Source organism: Juglans microcarpa x Juglans regia, chromosome 3S (assembly GCF_004785595.1).
Source record: "Juglans microcarpa x Juglans regia isolate MS1-56 chromosome 3S, Jm3101_v1.0, whole genome shotgun sequence".
Lineage (NCBI taxonomy): Eukaryota > Viridiplantae > Streptophyta > Magnoliopsida > Fagales > Juglandaceae > Juglans > Juglans microcarpa x Juglans regia.
In genome coordinates this window covers 20,475,613-20,491,993 of record NC_054599.1, presented here as the reverse complement: position 1 = coordinate 20,491,993, position 16,381 = coordinate 20,475,613, and the positions used below count along the sequence as shown (strand labels likewise).

Here is a 16,381-nt window from a genome sequence, read left to right as displayed (position 1 = left end):
AATATGTGTCAATCAAACAATATAATTATATTATTTAAGTGCTTTTAAAACTATTTAAGAACCCTTCTTGAGCATTGGCATTAGTCTAGCCAAAGTCAGGTCTAAAATTTGACTAAAAATTAAGGTTTTGGATAAAATTAAAGCCATTAAAGAAACTAGTCCACATTGTATTAGTTATCCAAAGTCAAAATAATAATATAATATCATATATTTTAATAATAATTTTTTAATAGATTTTTTTATTTCCTAATGTTTATTGTATTTTATAGTATAAAAGGAAAACATAATCCCTCACAAATTCACAATACAATAAATACACACAACATATACATAATTCTTAATTTTTATTAATTATTTGGAAATAAAATATGGATTAATAGATGAACAATGCCTCTCCAAATTTAGAGAAGACTTTAGAATTATTGTAGTTCAAAATTTAAGCTAGATATTTTTTCTGAATCTAATGCAGGTCATTTTGACAAAAGTTATCTATATTTTAGAGTTCATTGACATTTGATTAGTCTAATATCAGTAATCTAACGTAATCTCAAATAGGCTTTTAATAAAGCTTAAGTGACATAATTTAATTTAAAAATTAAATTTAAAAATTTAAATAGTTAAATTTTATTATTTAAATGGTATTGATAGTATGTTCTGATTTCAAGATAAAAATATCATAAAATCCGAATAATTAAAAAAAAAAATCGAAGTAAAAATTTACCCTTTCAAGCACAGTTGGCTCGCATCGGTAAACCGTAAGATACTAACCGAGAACCGAGAAGGCGCTCAGTTCAGTTCAGCTGTGTCCCGGAGCGACGTATGTTCTTCTCTTCCGTACTCCACCGGATTTCTCTCATGGCCACCAAACCCCACTGCCTACATTCATGTATCTCTCTCTCTCTCCCCTATAAATCTCCCTGGGGGTTTTTGGAACTCGGCTTACCAGAAACCCTTTGCAGATATCCTCTGTTCCGTATTTTAATTGACAGTGCAATATAGTTACTCTTCACTTTCTCGGCCACAGTTTCAGGGACTTGTTCATTGCAAAACTCTGCGAAAAGAGCGAGGACAATGACCACTGAATCCTCCATGAAAGATGCTTTCGGAAGATACGCTGAATACCTCAATAACCTGGTAATTCCGCTTTTATCTAGTTCCCCTCCTTTCCCTACCTCGATTTCAGTCATCTAGAATCTTTCAATTACTACTAATACTTAACAGTCTCATAGCTCTTTTCCGGTTTCTGATGTTGCTCATGAGTGCGTTAAACATCAAACTTGACCTAGCGAAAGTGATCCCCATTATTTTTTTTAAAATCCAAAAGTAGTCGGAAGCTGGGAGTTGGAAGACCTCACTGTCGTTGTTAGTGCAGCATGCTCAATTAAAATGCAGGGTTGTTGCTTGAAAGGAACAAATTCTCGGTTACAGAAATATGGGTTCATTTGTTCTACCTGAATTGGTCTATTGGCTAAAACTTTTATGCCGTTGGGTTTGATTGCAAAGTTTAGTGGTGGCCGTGGTTGAACTTGTATCTCATTATTTTGTTCAAGTTGCCAAAGGGCCCTGGGCACTGCCTTTGATTGAGGAAGGGAGGGGGATGTTGGGTTACTGCTTGGTTTAAATTTTTAGATTTTTTAAGAGTATATTGTTCTTTTAGATAAGCTTGCAAAGGAAAAGAAGATACTTGATTAATAGAGGATGGGTGTACATAGCATGCTACGAGTTAGCAGGCCGTTTTATATTGCATTGCCCTCTTGCCAGTCTTTTTTATTTCCCCATTTATCCTTACAATGATTGAGTTTGTTCTTTCATCCTTGGTTGCCGAGATTTTTCAAAGGTCTTGGTTTAGTGCTTTGAACAAGAAAGTCTGTCAGTTCACCTGTTGTCTTCTCATGGCAGATTTTGGTTTCCAATGTACTTTCTATAATTTGAAAAAAGGATTGGATTTTTGCTTTAATTGGGTGTTTGATGAAAACTATTTATACAACATGTCATCATGGATACATTTTGCAAAATGTTTATACATTCTAGAGTCCTGCGTGATAGAAATTATTAAGATCATGTGGTTTGCTAAATATTTTTATTCATTTATTGGTACTGCCCGTCTATGTTATCCAATGAAACCAAATTCTGTTTGTAGAATGAAAAACGTGAAAGAGTGGTGAAAGCAAGTCGTGATGTCACCATTAACAGCAAAAAGGTCATATTTCAAGTGCACAGGTAATGACTTAATGCCTTTCTTCCCTTCTTTCTATTTATTCTTTTATTTATTGTTCTTTCTTCGGGAGGGGGGGGGGGGGGGGGGGGGTGTTTTAATCCTAATTACTTTTCCTTCATGTTACATGATTTAAATCCTAATTTCTTTGCAATACCTATTCTGATTGATTACTGCTTGCTTTCTTTTATTTGGAATTGACACTAAAATAGATTGTATTTCTTAGCCTAGGAAATAAAGGGATCTGTTGTTTTGCTTCTTACTTTTTATGGATGTGGCTTGTACTTACTTACAGTTTGTTCCAACTTATGAGTATGTATTTACTTAGCGTAGAACCAGAACATAGAATATAACAATGAGAGAGTTCTACGAGTACAAAAAACAACTCTTACACGATAACATTCAAGCAACATGTTGGATTGAGAAGTGGCAGAGAAGAATAAAAATGCTGGACACCATCCATGAAACTGTACTCGTTTACAGATAAACTAAAATGTTGGATGCCATCCAAGAGATGGCTCTTCAAGGTCAACTCCTATTTCATTGTGCTCACTGCTTTAGCTGGCTCCTCATTTTCATGGAAGTGTATTTGGTGAAACAAAGCGCCTTCAGGGTTAGTTTTTTTGGACTGCTTCATTAGGGAAGATTTGAACGATAGATAACTTGAGCAAGAAGCATCTTTTAGTGTTAGAGTAGTGTTTAATGTGCAAGCAATAGGCAAAATAGGGAAAACGCATATCATCTTATGCTGCATTGCGAGTTGGCTAGGAGTTTATGGACAACAACATCTAACTCATTTGGGCTTGAATGGGTTATGCCCCCCAACATGTGGTGGAGTTGTTGGCATGCTGGCAATAAATACAAGCTAAAACAAAACACAACTAGAACAAAACATTACAAATGTTCCCATCTCTTACAAGATTCTTCACCCAAAAACTTAAAAGTGCTAAAGAAAAACTCCCTAAGTTCCCCCATAGAACGTTCACAATCTTCACAACATCTCCCATTCCTCTCCAACCATAGGTAGGATCATCCTCCACACTGCTGCACTGCCTCTACTCCCCACAATACCTTGCCAGCTAGCCAAGAAATCCACCACATGCATAGGCATCACCCAAGCAATGCCTACCCTTGCAAAAATCTCATTCCACAACTTCGTCACCACCTCACAATGAAGAAAGAGATGGTTAATAGTAGGCCTGCAACCTGGTTTGGCACAGCTGGGTTTGTGCCCGACCCGACCCGACCCGACCCGACCCAGACGGCCTCATTTAAGGTGCCAAATTGAACCAACCCGACCTGACCCGAACAAAATAAAATCGGATCAAACCTGTATGACCCATTTAAAGAGGAGTCTTCCTCGAGAAGAAGGCAACATAGAAGAAACCGCATGCCCCCCAAAGTGCTGCCAGAAAGACACCCTTTTCTTGGTGTTAACTGGATCGTTGCCCCACGGCCAAGGCCAGCCCCACCACTGCAAGTTTCTCCGATGGCAAGGTGTCATGGCTCCTCACAGCTTACGTCGTCACGATTGACACTTGTTGCTGCCCCGCAAGCGCAAACGAGAGCATTGGAACCGGATCAAGAGACTCCTACTGATAGCTCGAGCAACGCTACGCTAAAGGCAGAGTGTGTGGTGAGTTGAGCTAACAAATCTGTAAGCCTCTCGATTGGAAAATAGCCTCTTCTCTTCTCTTCTCCTCTCCTCTGCATAACAAACTCAAAAAAGCTCATCATTTTTTGCTTCTCTCTCGGCCCGGGGGCTCAGATTCGGCTCTGATCTTGTGCCGCCAACCCAACTTTTTCCTCCTTCCTTTTTCCTTCCATTTCCCTCTCTCTCCGAATTTTTTTTGTCACTCTGTTATCGTAAGAAGTCCAGTCTATGCCTCAATTCAGTCCTTCATGGTGAATTACTCACGTTGAAAAAGAAAACCCAAAACTTTTTGTTGACAATTTTCTATTTCGTTGCGTTTTCCTTTTTGTGAATTTCTTCTTTTTGTTCAAGCTTGCCGACTTCGCTTGCCAGTAATTAGCAAAATAGGGAATTTAGTGCTCATATTGGGCAAGACGGCTTGGACGAGTTCGTTGAACTCGACGGTGCAGTTGTCGTTGGAGTCCATGTTGGCCAGAAGGACGTGGAGCTGGTCGCCAGAGGGCTTGAGGCTGAGTGAGTGAAGAAGGCTAAGTGGGTGGCTACTAGCTAGGGTTTGAGGACGGAGTATGCTTTTATACTCTCGGACGGTTCACACAAATTATAAAAACCAGTTATTAGTCGGTCTGGAGACCCGGTCAAATAATAACCCAATAAAATTTGGGTCGGTTCGGGTCATCCTAATCGGATCCATTCACCATCCTTTTTTTTTTCTTAAATAAGTAATCGATAATATTATTAATAGAGATAGGCAAAGCCTAAGTACACAAGATGGTATACAAGAGATAAGACCTATCTAGGTCGAAGTAATGGAAGCTAGAATGATTCACCATCCTTCTTACACATATAATGCCAATCAACCAGCAGTAAACCTCTCTTCCTCAAATTATCCGTGGTTAATATTTGCCCAAGGGACACCAGCCAACAAAAGAAAGCAACCTTGCTAGGCACCTTGGCCCTCCAAGTACATTTCCTGGGATAGTCTTTAGCTTCCTGACTAATTAACACCTTGTAAAAAGATTTCACTGAAAATCTGGAGTTATTAGCTTGCACCCACAGCAGACTATCCTCCCTATTCTGATCAATCTTCATATCATATAATCTTCTGAAAAAATCAGATACTTCACCCACTTCCCAGTATTGCACATCTCTGTTGAATTCCAGAATCCAATGTAACATGTTATTAGAAAACTGATCAGAATCAGCCACTGCAGCCCCTTTATCTCTATCAGTCCTAAGAAGATTAGGATATGCATACTTAAGAGCTGAATCCCCGCACCAAGTATCATGCCAAAAATAAATTTTTGTCCCATCCCCACTTTGAATTTTATGCTTTTGACAAAATCCCCCATTCCAACCGAATGGACTTCCACAAACCCACCCCATGCACCCCTTCTTCTTCATTTGTACACCAACTCCCCCACATCCTCCCATAGTTAACATCCACAATTTATCTCCATAATGCGTTACTCTTGTTCTGGTATCTCCAAAGCCATTTCCCAAGTAAAGCTTTGTTGAAAAGCTTTAAATTTCTCACACCCAAACCTCCACATGAAACCGGTTGACAAACTTTATTCCAGCTCACCAAATGAAATTTTCTTTCCTCCCCATTACCATCCCACAAGAAATTCCAAAAGATCCTCTCTAATCTTTTTGCCACCCCTGCAGGTAAAGGAAAAAGAGAAAGGAAATATTTAGGGAGATTAGACAATGTACTTTTTATCAACGCAACTCTTCCCCCTTTTGACAAATAAAACTTTTTCCAACCAGCTAACCTCCTCCCAATCTTCTCAATAACCCCATCTCAAGTAGAAATAGATTTGTGAGGAGCACCCAAAGGGAGACCAAGATATCTCAAAGGTAAAGAAGCTACCGTACAACCCAAAATATTAGCCAAATAAAAAATATTCCTGACCGTACCCACTGGAACAATTTCAGACTTAGATAAGTTCTGAAACAGCTTCAAAACATAACAATAAGGCTCTCAAAGCTCGGATACGATCCTGATTTGAATCACTAAGGATTAAAGTGTCATCTGCAAATAGTAAGTGTGAAACTGTAATGCTGCCCCGTGAGCCATCTCCCACCATAAATCCTGACAAAAAACTCCCTTCCACAGCCACTTCAATCATACGACTCAAAGCATCCATAACTATTACAAATAGGTAAGGAGATAGAGGATCTCCTTGCCTTAGTCCGCGGGAGCTATTAAAAAAACCAACCGGAGTGCCATTCACCAATAAAGAAAATCTGGCCGTTAGTTCCCGTGGTGTGATATATTTTGCAAGAATGTAAGGCCGAATCCTTTGAAAATCGTGTTAAGGGTGGGGATAGAATTAAAATCCATTGTGTTTAACAATCTCTATGCTTGGTTGAATGCTCACACCAACTTTCATATTGAACAGGGTTGGTAAGCACAACAGAGAAGAAGTTTTGGAGAAGGCAGAAAAGGATTTGGCGACCGTGACAGAGCAATATATGTCTCGACTAGTGAGAGAACTACAGGGGACTGATTTTTGGAAGCTAAGACGAGCGTACTCGCCTGGGGTAGCCTTTCATCTCCTAACCTTTGAAGGCCCAAAATATACAGCCATTTGACTCCTTTATGCATGGCTGGTTACAGGTACAAGAGTATGTTGAAGCTGCAACATTTTGTAAATTCTGCAAGACTGGGACTCTTTTGAATCTTGATGAGATAAATGCAACTTTATTGCCACTTAGTGATCCATCTTTTGAGCCGTTGCAGATTAATGTCCTTGACTATCTCTTGGGGGTAATGCCATTTATTTTGTGCTATTTTAACTATATTTTGTTTTGTAAATCAGAGGCTGATGCCAGCCAAAATTTTCTCTTGTATACTTCCTGTGTATTTGGGCTATGCTTATTGCAGTATTAATAATAAAGAAAAGAGTCCTGTCTCTGAATGAGACATCTCTGGCACAATGGGACATATGTAGAGATCCAGTATCATGTATTCTTTGTAGATGTAATCAGTCTCTTGAGATAAATTATGGGGTCAAGTTGATTTATTTATTTGATTTCTGAATAAGTAAACTAACATGGATACTTATAAAAAAAAAAAGTAAACTAACATGGTTAACAATAAAAAAATTGCACTCATAGTTTTTCTTTATTCGTCCTTTTTGTTTTTCTTTTTGCAAAAGTGGTGCTCAATGTTCTTGTACAGCTTGCAGACTTGACTGGAGAGCTGATGCGGTTGGCTATTGGTAGAATATCAGAAGGTGAACTTGAGTTTGCTGAGAAGATATGCAGGTTTGCACGTGATATCTACAGGGAGCTGACTCTTCTTGTTCCACATATGGATGATAGTTCTGATATGAAGACAAAGATGGATACGATGCTCCAAAGCGTAATGAAAATAGAGAATGGTATTGGCTGACAAACTTCCTGTTCAAAGTTATGACCATGACCAAGTTTCTGTCATACAAACGAAATCATGTTAGTTCATTTTCTAGAGTAGTACTAGTGAGCCAGACCTAGATAATAATAATAAATATTTAATTAAATCTTTAAGACATGCATAAACTGTGTAGTTTGGAAAACTGACCATATTGATCCTTTTACTCATTATGAAATTTGGAAAACTTACACTTAAGCTACTCTAGCTTCCACTATTTTGTAATACGATCATAAAACTATCAAAGTTGTCACTTTACCCTTCAAACCTCTACTCACTTTACAATTTGTCTCCTCCTTTAAGATCTGGCTACATAACCTATTTTTCATCCATCTAATGGTTAACTGTTAACTACAAGGAAAATTGCAACTTATGTTTCACACTAGAGGGTTAAATGAAAGCTTTGGTAATCTTGTATTTTGGGTGTTAAGGCAGTTGTCTTTGTAGAATTATAGAGAGATTTATGTTTAAGGATCTGTTAGCAATATTAGGGGCTAATATCTAGGAGATCTCAGCTAACAGATCAGTTTTTTTTATCCCATGATTTTAGGAGATTTGGTAGTCTGTTACCAAATCTGTAGATATAAGTTTCCTGTTTTATAGCTTTCAGTTTGAGGTAGTTCTGATTTCCTTTCTAGATTAGCTGTAAATATCCCTAAAATAGATGAGCATTATCATCTATATAAAGAGGGGCCTGTAACCTTATTTTCAAGATAGTGGAATCTTACTCTTTCCTTCCACAAACAAGATGGTATCAGAGCAATCTCTGAACCCTAATTCCCTCATATGACCAAATACGGGAAACGTGATTCAAGAGCTACCGTTTCCCAAATCACCTCCAATCAGGAAGCCATGGCTTCCAACAATGATTGTAACCTCATGCCCATTACAGGACACAAACTGAATGGGAACAACTATCTCCAATGGTCCCATTCTGTAATGATGTTCATATGCGGAAAGGGCAAAGATGATTATCTCACCAGAGATGCTGCCAAACCAAACAAGACGGATGAAAAGTTCAAAGTCTGGAATGCCGAGAATAATATGGTCATGTCATGGCTCATTAATTCCATGACAAATGACATTGGAGAAAACTTTCTTCTCTATGGAACAGCAAAGGAGATTTGGGATGCTGCCAGGGAAATATATTCTAACAATGAGAATACATCGGAATTATTCGAGGTGGAAAGTGTTCTTTATGACTTCCGCCAAGGAGAATTAACAGTGACTCAATACTTCAACACTCTCAATCGGTATTGGCAGCAGCTAGACTTATTCGAGGAGCACAATTGGAGCTGTCCGAATGATGGAATCAGGTATAGACAAATAATTGAACGGAAAAGAATATACAAATTTTTGATTGGATTAAATAAGAACCTTGATGAAGTACGAGGAAGAATTTTAGGATCCAAACCACTACCAAATATCCGAGAAGCTTTTTCAGAAGTTCGGAATGAGGAAAGTCGAAAGAAGATCATGATGGGATCTCAAGATTCTGTGACAAATCCTGAGAGTTCAGCACTTGTGGTGAGAGGGAATCCATCCAACAACAACAACAATCACAGACCAAAGAAAGGACGACCATGGTGTGATCATTGTCGACGTCCTGGTCACACCAAGGACAACTGCTGGAAGATTCATGGCAAACCAGCAGATTGGAGGCCTTCCCGGTTTGCCAATGACAAAGAAGGACGAGGCAACCTTGCTTCCATGGATGAACAACCTCCACCCGAACCAACTCCCTTCAGCAAGGAACAGATAGAGATCTTGCAGAAAATGTTCAGCCAATCCTTGCCTGCACCAGCTCCCACTGTAGTTGGTACCGGATCCCTGGCACAAAAAGGTAATTTTTTAAGTGCTCTAAATGCTAACAAGGAGAGACTCAGTCCATGGATTATAGACTCAGGAGCTTCTGATCATATGACTGGAGATGAGAAGTTGTTTTCAACTTACACCCCATGCTATAAAAATTTAACTGTGCGAATAGCTGATGGTTCACTCTCAAAGGTGGCTGGTACAGGCTCGGTTCAAATTTCAGAGAACATCACTCTTGATTCCGTTCTACTTGTACCAAAATTAAATTGCAATTTACTGTCCGTTAGTAAACTCACTCGAGATCTCAACTGTGTTACTAAATTTGGCTCAAATCTGTGTGTATTTCAGGTCTTGGCCTCGGGGAAGACGATTGGCAGTGCTAAGATGTGTTCGGGGCTCTATCTTCTAGAGGTTAATGATCCTCCTCAAGGAGCAATTCATCAATCAGATTGTTCAGTGTCCAGTAGTCCTGTTTCTTTGTCTGTGAGTCAGTCTAATAATGATAGTGCAATTATGTTATGGCACTATAGGTTAGGTCATCCAAATTTCTTGTATCTTGAGAAGTTGTTTCCTTCATTATTCCATAGTAAAAATCCAAATGAATTTCAATGTGAGATCTGTCAATTCTCTAAACATATTCGCAATTCTTATCCTAACAGATCCTACAAAGCATCTCAACCTTTTTCCATGATTCATAGTGATATATGGGGCCCTTCTAGGATAAAAAATGTTACTGGTTCTCGCTGGTTCATTTCATTTATTGATGATCACACTAGACTCACATGGGTTTTCCTCATGAAAGAAAAATCTGAGGCAAACCAGATCTTCAAAACCTTCAATACCATGATCCAAACACAATTCCAAGCAAAAATTCAAATTCTGAAAACTGACAATGCCAAAGAGTATTTCAATTCCAGCCTTAATGATTATCTCATGAGTCATGGTATTGTTCACCAAAGTTCCTGTGTTAACACTCCTCAGCAAAATGGTATTGCCGAAAGAAAAAACCGGCATCTTCTTGATGTGGCTCGGTCTCTTATGTTCTCTACCCATGTACCAAAATATTTCTGGGGTGAAGCCATCCTTACTGCTGCATACCTCATAAATAGGATGCCATCTCGGATTCTTAACTTCCAGACTCCCTGTCAAATTCTCCTTCAGTCCTTTCCCACTACTCGTCTCATCTCCACCATCCCATTCAAAGTTTTCGGGTGTTCAGCTTTTGTCCATGTCCATCAACAACACCGGGACAAACTTGATCCTAGAGCTCATAAATGTATTTTCCTTGGGTACTCTCCAACTCAAAAAGGATATAAATGCTACTCACCGGTCACTAAACAATTCTATCACTCCATGGATGTCACCTTCTTTGAGCAACAACCTTATTTCCCCAAATCTGATATTCAGGGGGAGACTAATTTTATCCTAGAATATCAGCTTTGGGATATTGAAGAATCACCTCATGTCTCTCATAATTCTGACCAAACTTGCCCATCACTAAATCATGAATCACTTCCTCCTCAAAATCTCTCCCTTGAGTCTTCTTACTTCCTAGAACCTCCTACTCAAGATCAAGCCAACAATCCACCTCAAAATCTGGACACTATTCAATCAACAAAGAGTGATGAATTGATTACCTACTCAAGGAGGAGAAAGAACCAAAAGGAGATGGAACAACAAGCATCTCTTGAGCAAACCCAAGAGTCTGACTCAAGTCCTAGACCAAGTGAAGATCTACCAGGTAACACTAATCCTGAAACTAATGATGACAGTGGCCTTCCTATTGCTGTGAGAAAAGGGGTAAGATCATGCACAAAACATCCGATATACACATTTGTGTCATATGAAGGATTGTCACCGAAGTTCAAAGCTTTTGTTGCCAACCTTGACAACATCCAAGTTCCTAATAATATACAAGAAGCTCTCGGCTCACCAGAATGGAAATCAGCAGTGTATGAAGAAATTCATGCACTAGAGAAAAATGGAACTTGGGAAATCTCTGACTTACCAACCGGGAAACGCCCAGTAGGCTGCAAATGGATCTTCACAGTAAAATATAATGAAGATGGGAGTGTTAATCGGTTCAAGGCACGGCTGGTTGCAAAGGGATTCACCCAATCATATGGAATCGATTATGAGGAGACATTTGCTCCTGTAGCCAAGTTAAACACAGTTCGGGTTTTATTATCCTTGGCTGCAAACCTTGACTGGCCTCTCCACCAACTAGATGTCAAGAATGCCTTTCTAAATGGGGACCTAACTGAAGAAGTGTACATGGAAATTCCTCCTGGATTTGAGACACAAACTACATGCAACAAGGTTTGTAAACTTAGGAGATCTCTATATGGGCTCAAGCAATCTCCAAGAGCTTGGTTTGAAAGATTCACAAAGGTAGTGAAGAAGCATGGCTACTCTCAATGTCAGACGGACCATACACTATTTGTTAAACACTCTTCTGCAGGAAAACTTGCTGTCCTCATAGTGTATGTGGATGACATAATCCTAACAGGAGACTATGAAGAGGAAATCTGCACCATCAAAAGTTTACTAGCTGCAGAATTTGAAATCAAGGACCTTGGGAATCTTAAATATTTCCTAGGTATGGAGATTGCAAGGTCAAGAAAGGGAATCTCTGTCTCACAGAGAAAATATGTCCTAGATCTCTTAAAAGAGACTGGAATGCTCGGGTGTAAGCCGGTAGATACTCCTATGGATCCAACTATCAAACTAGGAGCTAAGGAAAATTGTGCACCCGTGGACAAAGGAAGATACCAAAGATTAGTAGGTAAACTAATATACCTATCTCACACACGACCAGACATTGGATTTGCTGTTAGCATGGTAAGTCAGTTCATGAACAATCCAAATGAAGAACACATGGAAGCTGTGTATAGAATCCTGAGATACTTGAAACTAACACCAGGTAGAGGATTATTTTTTGAGAAGAACCAAAGAAGAGATATTGAAGTGTTCAGCGATGCAGATTGGGCAGGATCAGTACAAGACCGAAGATCAACTTCAGGATATTGCACTTTTGTGTGGGGAAATTTGGTCACTTGGAGAAGTAAGAAGCAGTCAGTGGTGTCAAGAAGCAGTGCAGAAGCTGAATTCCGGGCAATGGCACACGGTATTTGTGAGGGAATTTGGTTAAAAAGGGTGCTAAAGGAATTAAAAATTTCAGATGAAGAACCTATGAAAATGTTCTGTGATAATCAATCAGCAATCAGCATTGCCAAAAATCCAGTTCATCATGATAGAACAAAACATGTGGAAATTGATCGACATTTTATAAAGGAGAAGATAGAGGAAGGAATAATCAAGATGTTGTACGTGCCTACATGTCTTCAGACAGCAGACATCCTTACCAAGCCTCTATCGAGAAAGGTGTTTGATGATCTGAGTTCCAAGCTGGGGTTAATTAATATTTACCGCCCAGCTTGAGGGAGAGTGTAGAATTATAGAGAGATTTATGTTTAAGGATCTGTTAGCAATATTAGGGGCTAATATCTAGGAGATCTACAGCTAACAGATCAGTTTTTCTTATCCCATGATTTTAGGAGATTTGGTAGTCTGTTACCAAATCTGTAGATATAAGTTTCCTGTTTTATAGCTTTCAGTTTGAGGTAGTTCTGATTTCCTTTCTAGATTAGCTGTAAATATCCCTAAAATAGATGAGCATTATCATCTATATAAAGAGGGGCCTGTAACCTTATTTTCAAGATAGTGGAATCTTACTCTTTCCTTCCACAAACAAGAGTCTTCATCTCATCTAAATTAGAAAAGATTAGCATGATTCTTTTTTATGGGTGAACAAGAAGACTGAACCTGTGACTTTAGACCGCTGACAAGAAATGACTGAAGTCGATTATGTTCCTTTGTCTCAATTCCTTTTTTACCTTATCAATTTTAATAGTCCATCTTTGAACTTGCATTGTGGGAATATTGCAAATGCTTAACAACGTTTCAGAAGTTTTGATGCACTATTTTGTTCATAAAAATTATCATGTCAGCTTTAAAGTTTTGCATGTGTAATTGTGCACTTGTGGGAAACTCTTTGCCGAGGGCCTGGGCACCCCTGGGATTAGTCGGGACGTTGTTCCCGGACACCCGGTGCCAATAAAAAAAAAAAAAGTTTTGCATGTGTAATTAATTGATCACACTTTCTCTGATGAATAAAATTCACAATTTACTGATTTTCTCATTTAATCTGCGTTGTTTTTGTAGCTTGCTTTAGTGTTCATGTGAGAGGATCGGAATACATTCCACTCACTGGATCCATTGACTCAAGTTCATTCTTGTTGGACATGCCTGATAATGAACCGTGAAGTAATTTCTGCTACTCCTAGTCTCTTTGCGTACCACACTTTTGGTATATGATATTTTCAGTTAATATTTCTTTCTACTGTACTTCTTTCCTGTCTCATAGGAAAATTCAATTATTTTTCAACCAGAAATTTTTTTGGAATGCTTCATGGAATATATGACTACATGTGGATCTGCCTGCTGAAAGGTTTGAAGGTCGATACTTCATCTTCTTCTGGTTTATTTTTGGCAATTGCTTTGGAAAAGCTGCTCATGTTTAGACAACCTTTCAAAGACTAAGCAACATTTTGGGGTGGAAAAGGTTTATGTACGGTTTCTTTGGTGAGCATCCGAGGTTCAAAGAATATGTTGTGCTATTAATGTGAACTGCGATCGAAAGTACTTGTTCAGCTCATATGACTAACGCCTCCAAACGAGTTCTTGAAACTTCTTGACATGAGGCCCAGATGAGATTGTTGATATCCTCCTTTCTAGTGATTGAGGATTTTGCCAATTCATGGTGTGTTCTTAAGTTTTTATTCTGAAGTCTTGATGCCTTCATCTAAGGCATCTGTCCAGTTTATAGTCTTATAGTAGAAGTGCTTATGCACTACTAATGAACAATGCCTAACCCCATGTTGTTTACACTCTTACATCTTCCCCTTCTCTCGTGCTTAAAAAATTTTCTGATTTTTTTCCCTCATTTTTTTTTTTTTCCCTGAAAAGAGCGAGCTTTCCCCAATGTAAATCTCATTGCAACATGTCTTATTATTCCCATTACAGGACGATTTAATTAGTAGAGACTCACTGATCACCAAGCTCATCTGCATGGTCGGCAGTGGCTGGGGCCTCTATTCTTTGGATAAGCTGTGTCTCTATTGTGCGGTCTCTTCATGATAACATCTACATCTGTAATGACCAATTTTGCTCAGAAGCCACACAATTAAAGAAAAAACAAAGAAAGTAGAAGGTGGCCTAATTTATCCACACTGTTTCTTGCCATCAGAATCGACTCATGAATGAAGGCCCAACTTTAAAAAATATTATCACACGTCACAGTTGCAGATTTCCTTTGTAATTCCATTGGTAATATCTCGGAAGGACCTTTGATTACCAGGGAATCTGTTTGATGGTGTATGCGAATTTGAGTCCACCACACATGACAGATAACTTATCATCTTCAATAGAGCTTGAGAGACATATAACTTTATGTTAGGAACGATAAAATAAAAAGTAAAGCAAAACGTAACATCAATCACACACAACATTGATATGGTTTGACAAAGTGTTTATGTTTATAGAGCTGTAAAAGATTTTATTAAGATGATAATTAAAGATATAGTGTGACGATTGCGTAGGGGTTTAAGAGTCAAAATAGGTCAAAAGCTTCGTTGAAAATCCACCAAAAAGTCACAACGGATCATTGTTGGGGCTGGGTCATCAAACCGGACCGCCATGAACATAACTAGACTCTACACATAGAGGTAATAATTCTCCTACTTGGAGACTGCCACAATCACAAGTATCAACCACCTACTTCCAAAACTGAAATTTCTATCCTAGTAGCTCATAGCACATATCCTCATGCTAAAAGATTAACTGAAATTAGCACAACTTCGGTTACTCAAGTGCAAGACCCTTAGTTATCATATCTGCAGGGTTTTTGCATGCTTTCACAATAAACGCACCCTCTTTCTTTCTTTTTTTTTTCTTTTTTTTTTTTCCTGTTTTTCCAAGGAAAGCATTTTGTAAGTCTCGAGTAGTTTCTCTCATGATTCAACACAACCATTACCTGTTTGTCTCCTTGCTATAGCCATTGTCTGTACGTAGTGCTTTTCTTGATTGATTTCTATATATCATGACATGAGTCTTCACTTACAGTGTTTCTCAACACATCCAATAAAAATGAGTACTTTAATACAATCAATAAAGCCAATGCGAAGTAAAGACACTTACGTACAAAAGTGAATTCTTTCATTCAATACGATAAGAGCCTTAATATAGTCTTTCTTTCAGCCATGCATGACAGAAGCTAGCATTATTGTTTCTTTAATTTGGCACAGGATCACGAGATCAATTAATTTGGCAATCTGTCACGACAATCAAACCTGACCGGGATGGATATTGGGGAAGATGAGGATATGCATGCAAACGTGTAAAACATGTCCATCCGTCGACCGACCTTTCAATATCTTTGGTGGTCTGAGGTCCGCGTCAACCCCTTTACATGAGAGCTTACATAAAAAATTGACAGAAAATGACAGCGGTTTTTGATGTTATTAAGAAGCAAAGCAACTATTTCTGGGCCCAATCTAAATTGCTTTAGATTAATGCGCAGCACTGTGGTACGAAATCCTAATCAATGACATACAATTGGCTGATCTGACCACATGCTGCATGAAAGAAAGAAATATATTGGCACATGAGATGGGTGAAAACATGCTGCGTCGACGATCGACATGTCACATGTTGGTGTTGATGGATGCCTGCCACAGTTGTTGGTCAGATTCTTAAGTTGTTTTTTTTGTTTTTTGAAGAACAATAATTACAAGTACATGAGCTAAGGAAACTCTCTCAACTTGAAAATGAGGTGGTGGGTTGGATTTTTAAGCACGATTTTCATGTCGGCAATAGTGGCAGCTCCCGCCGTGAGTTCCAAGCAAACATTTAGGACCACGAAACATGAGTTTATACAAGCTGTTAGTTAGTTACTTAATTAGTTAGGTGACACCAAATGCATGGATCACCAATATTCCACAGATGGGTTGGTTGATATATAGGCCATTATGAAGTACGGATCTAATCATATTCTCCCCCTCTTGTGGTTAGTGTTATTGCTTTCTCTATTTTGTGAAGTGATTTCAGCACCAAATTTCATATTTTCACTTATATCCATAAATTTTGAACCCATTTTTTTTTATAAAAAATCGATCTAACTTAAAGTCGGTTTGAATTGAGAGATGAGCCTCACAATATGATA

General features: G+C 38.6%; 1 protein-coding gene across 4 annotated transcripts; it reads left to right on the top strand.

Annotated features, from left to right (window-relative positions):
• Positions 1-728: 728 nt before the first annotated feature.
• Positions 729-14,561, top strand: LOC121257275 (translin-associated protein X). 4 transcript variants are annotated; one of them, XR_005939186.1, is made up of 9 exons: positions 729-886; positions 1,025-1,134; positions 2,141-2,220; positions 6,272-6,413; positions 6,490-6,639; positions 7,054-7,255; positions 13,324-13,425; positions 13,551-13,617; positions 14,185-14,561. XR_005939186.1 is itself a non-coding variant. In XM_041158222.1 (8 exons), exons 1-7 carry the CDS (start codon positions 820-822, stop codon positions 13,422-13,424), a joined length of 852 nt encoding a protein of 283 aa, XP_041014156.1. In that variant the 5' UTR covers positions 729-819; the 3' UTR covers position 13,425; positions 13,551-13,947. The 4 variants fall into 4 exon arrangements, 2 of the variants coding, with proteins under 2 accessions (XP_041014156.1, XP_041014157.1); XR_005939187.1 differs by having other exon boundaries at positions 13,526-13,617; XM_041158222.1 differs by lacking the exon at positions 14,185-14,561 and having other exon boundaries at positions 13,551-13,947.
• The last annotated feature ends 1,820 nt before the right edge of the window (positions 14,562-16,381 follow it).

Bases quoted from the DNA above. Each gene is read 5' to 3' on its own strand.
- LOC121257275 (XM_041158222.1), top strand. From the start codon at position 820: ATGTTCTTCTCTTCCGTACTCCACCGGATTTCTCTCATGGCCACCAAA. The intron at 887-1,024 runs GTATCTCTCTCT...TCTCGGCCACAG, and splicing joins ACCCCACTGCCTACATTCAT to TTTCAGGGACTTGTTCATTG. The intron at 2,221-6,271 runs GTAATGACTTAA...CATATTGAACAG, and splicing joins GTCATATTTCAAGTGCACAG to GGTTGGTAAGCACAACAGAG.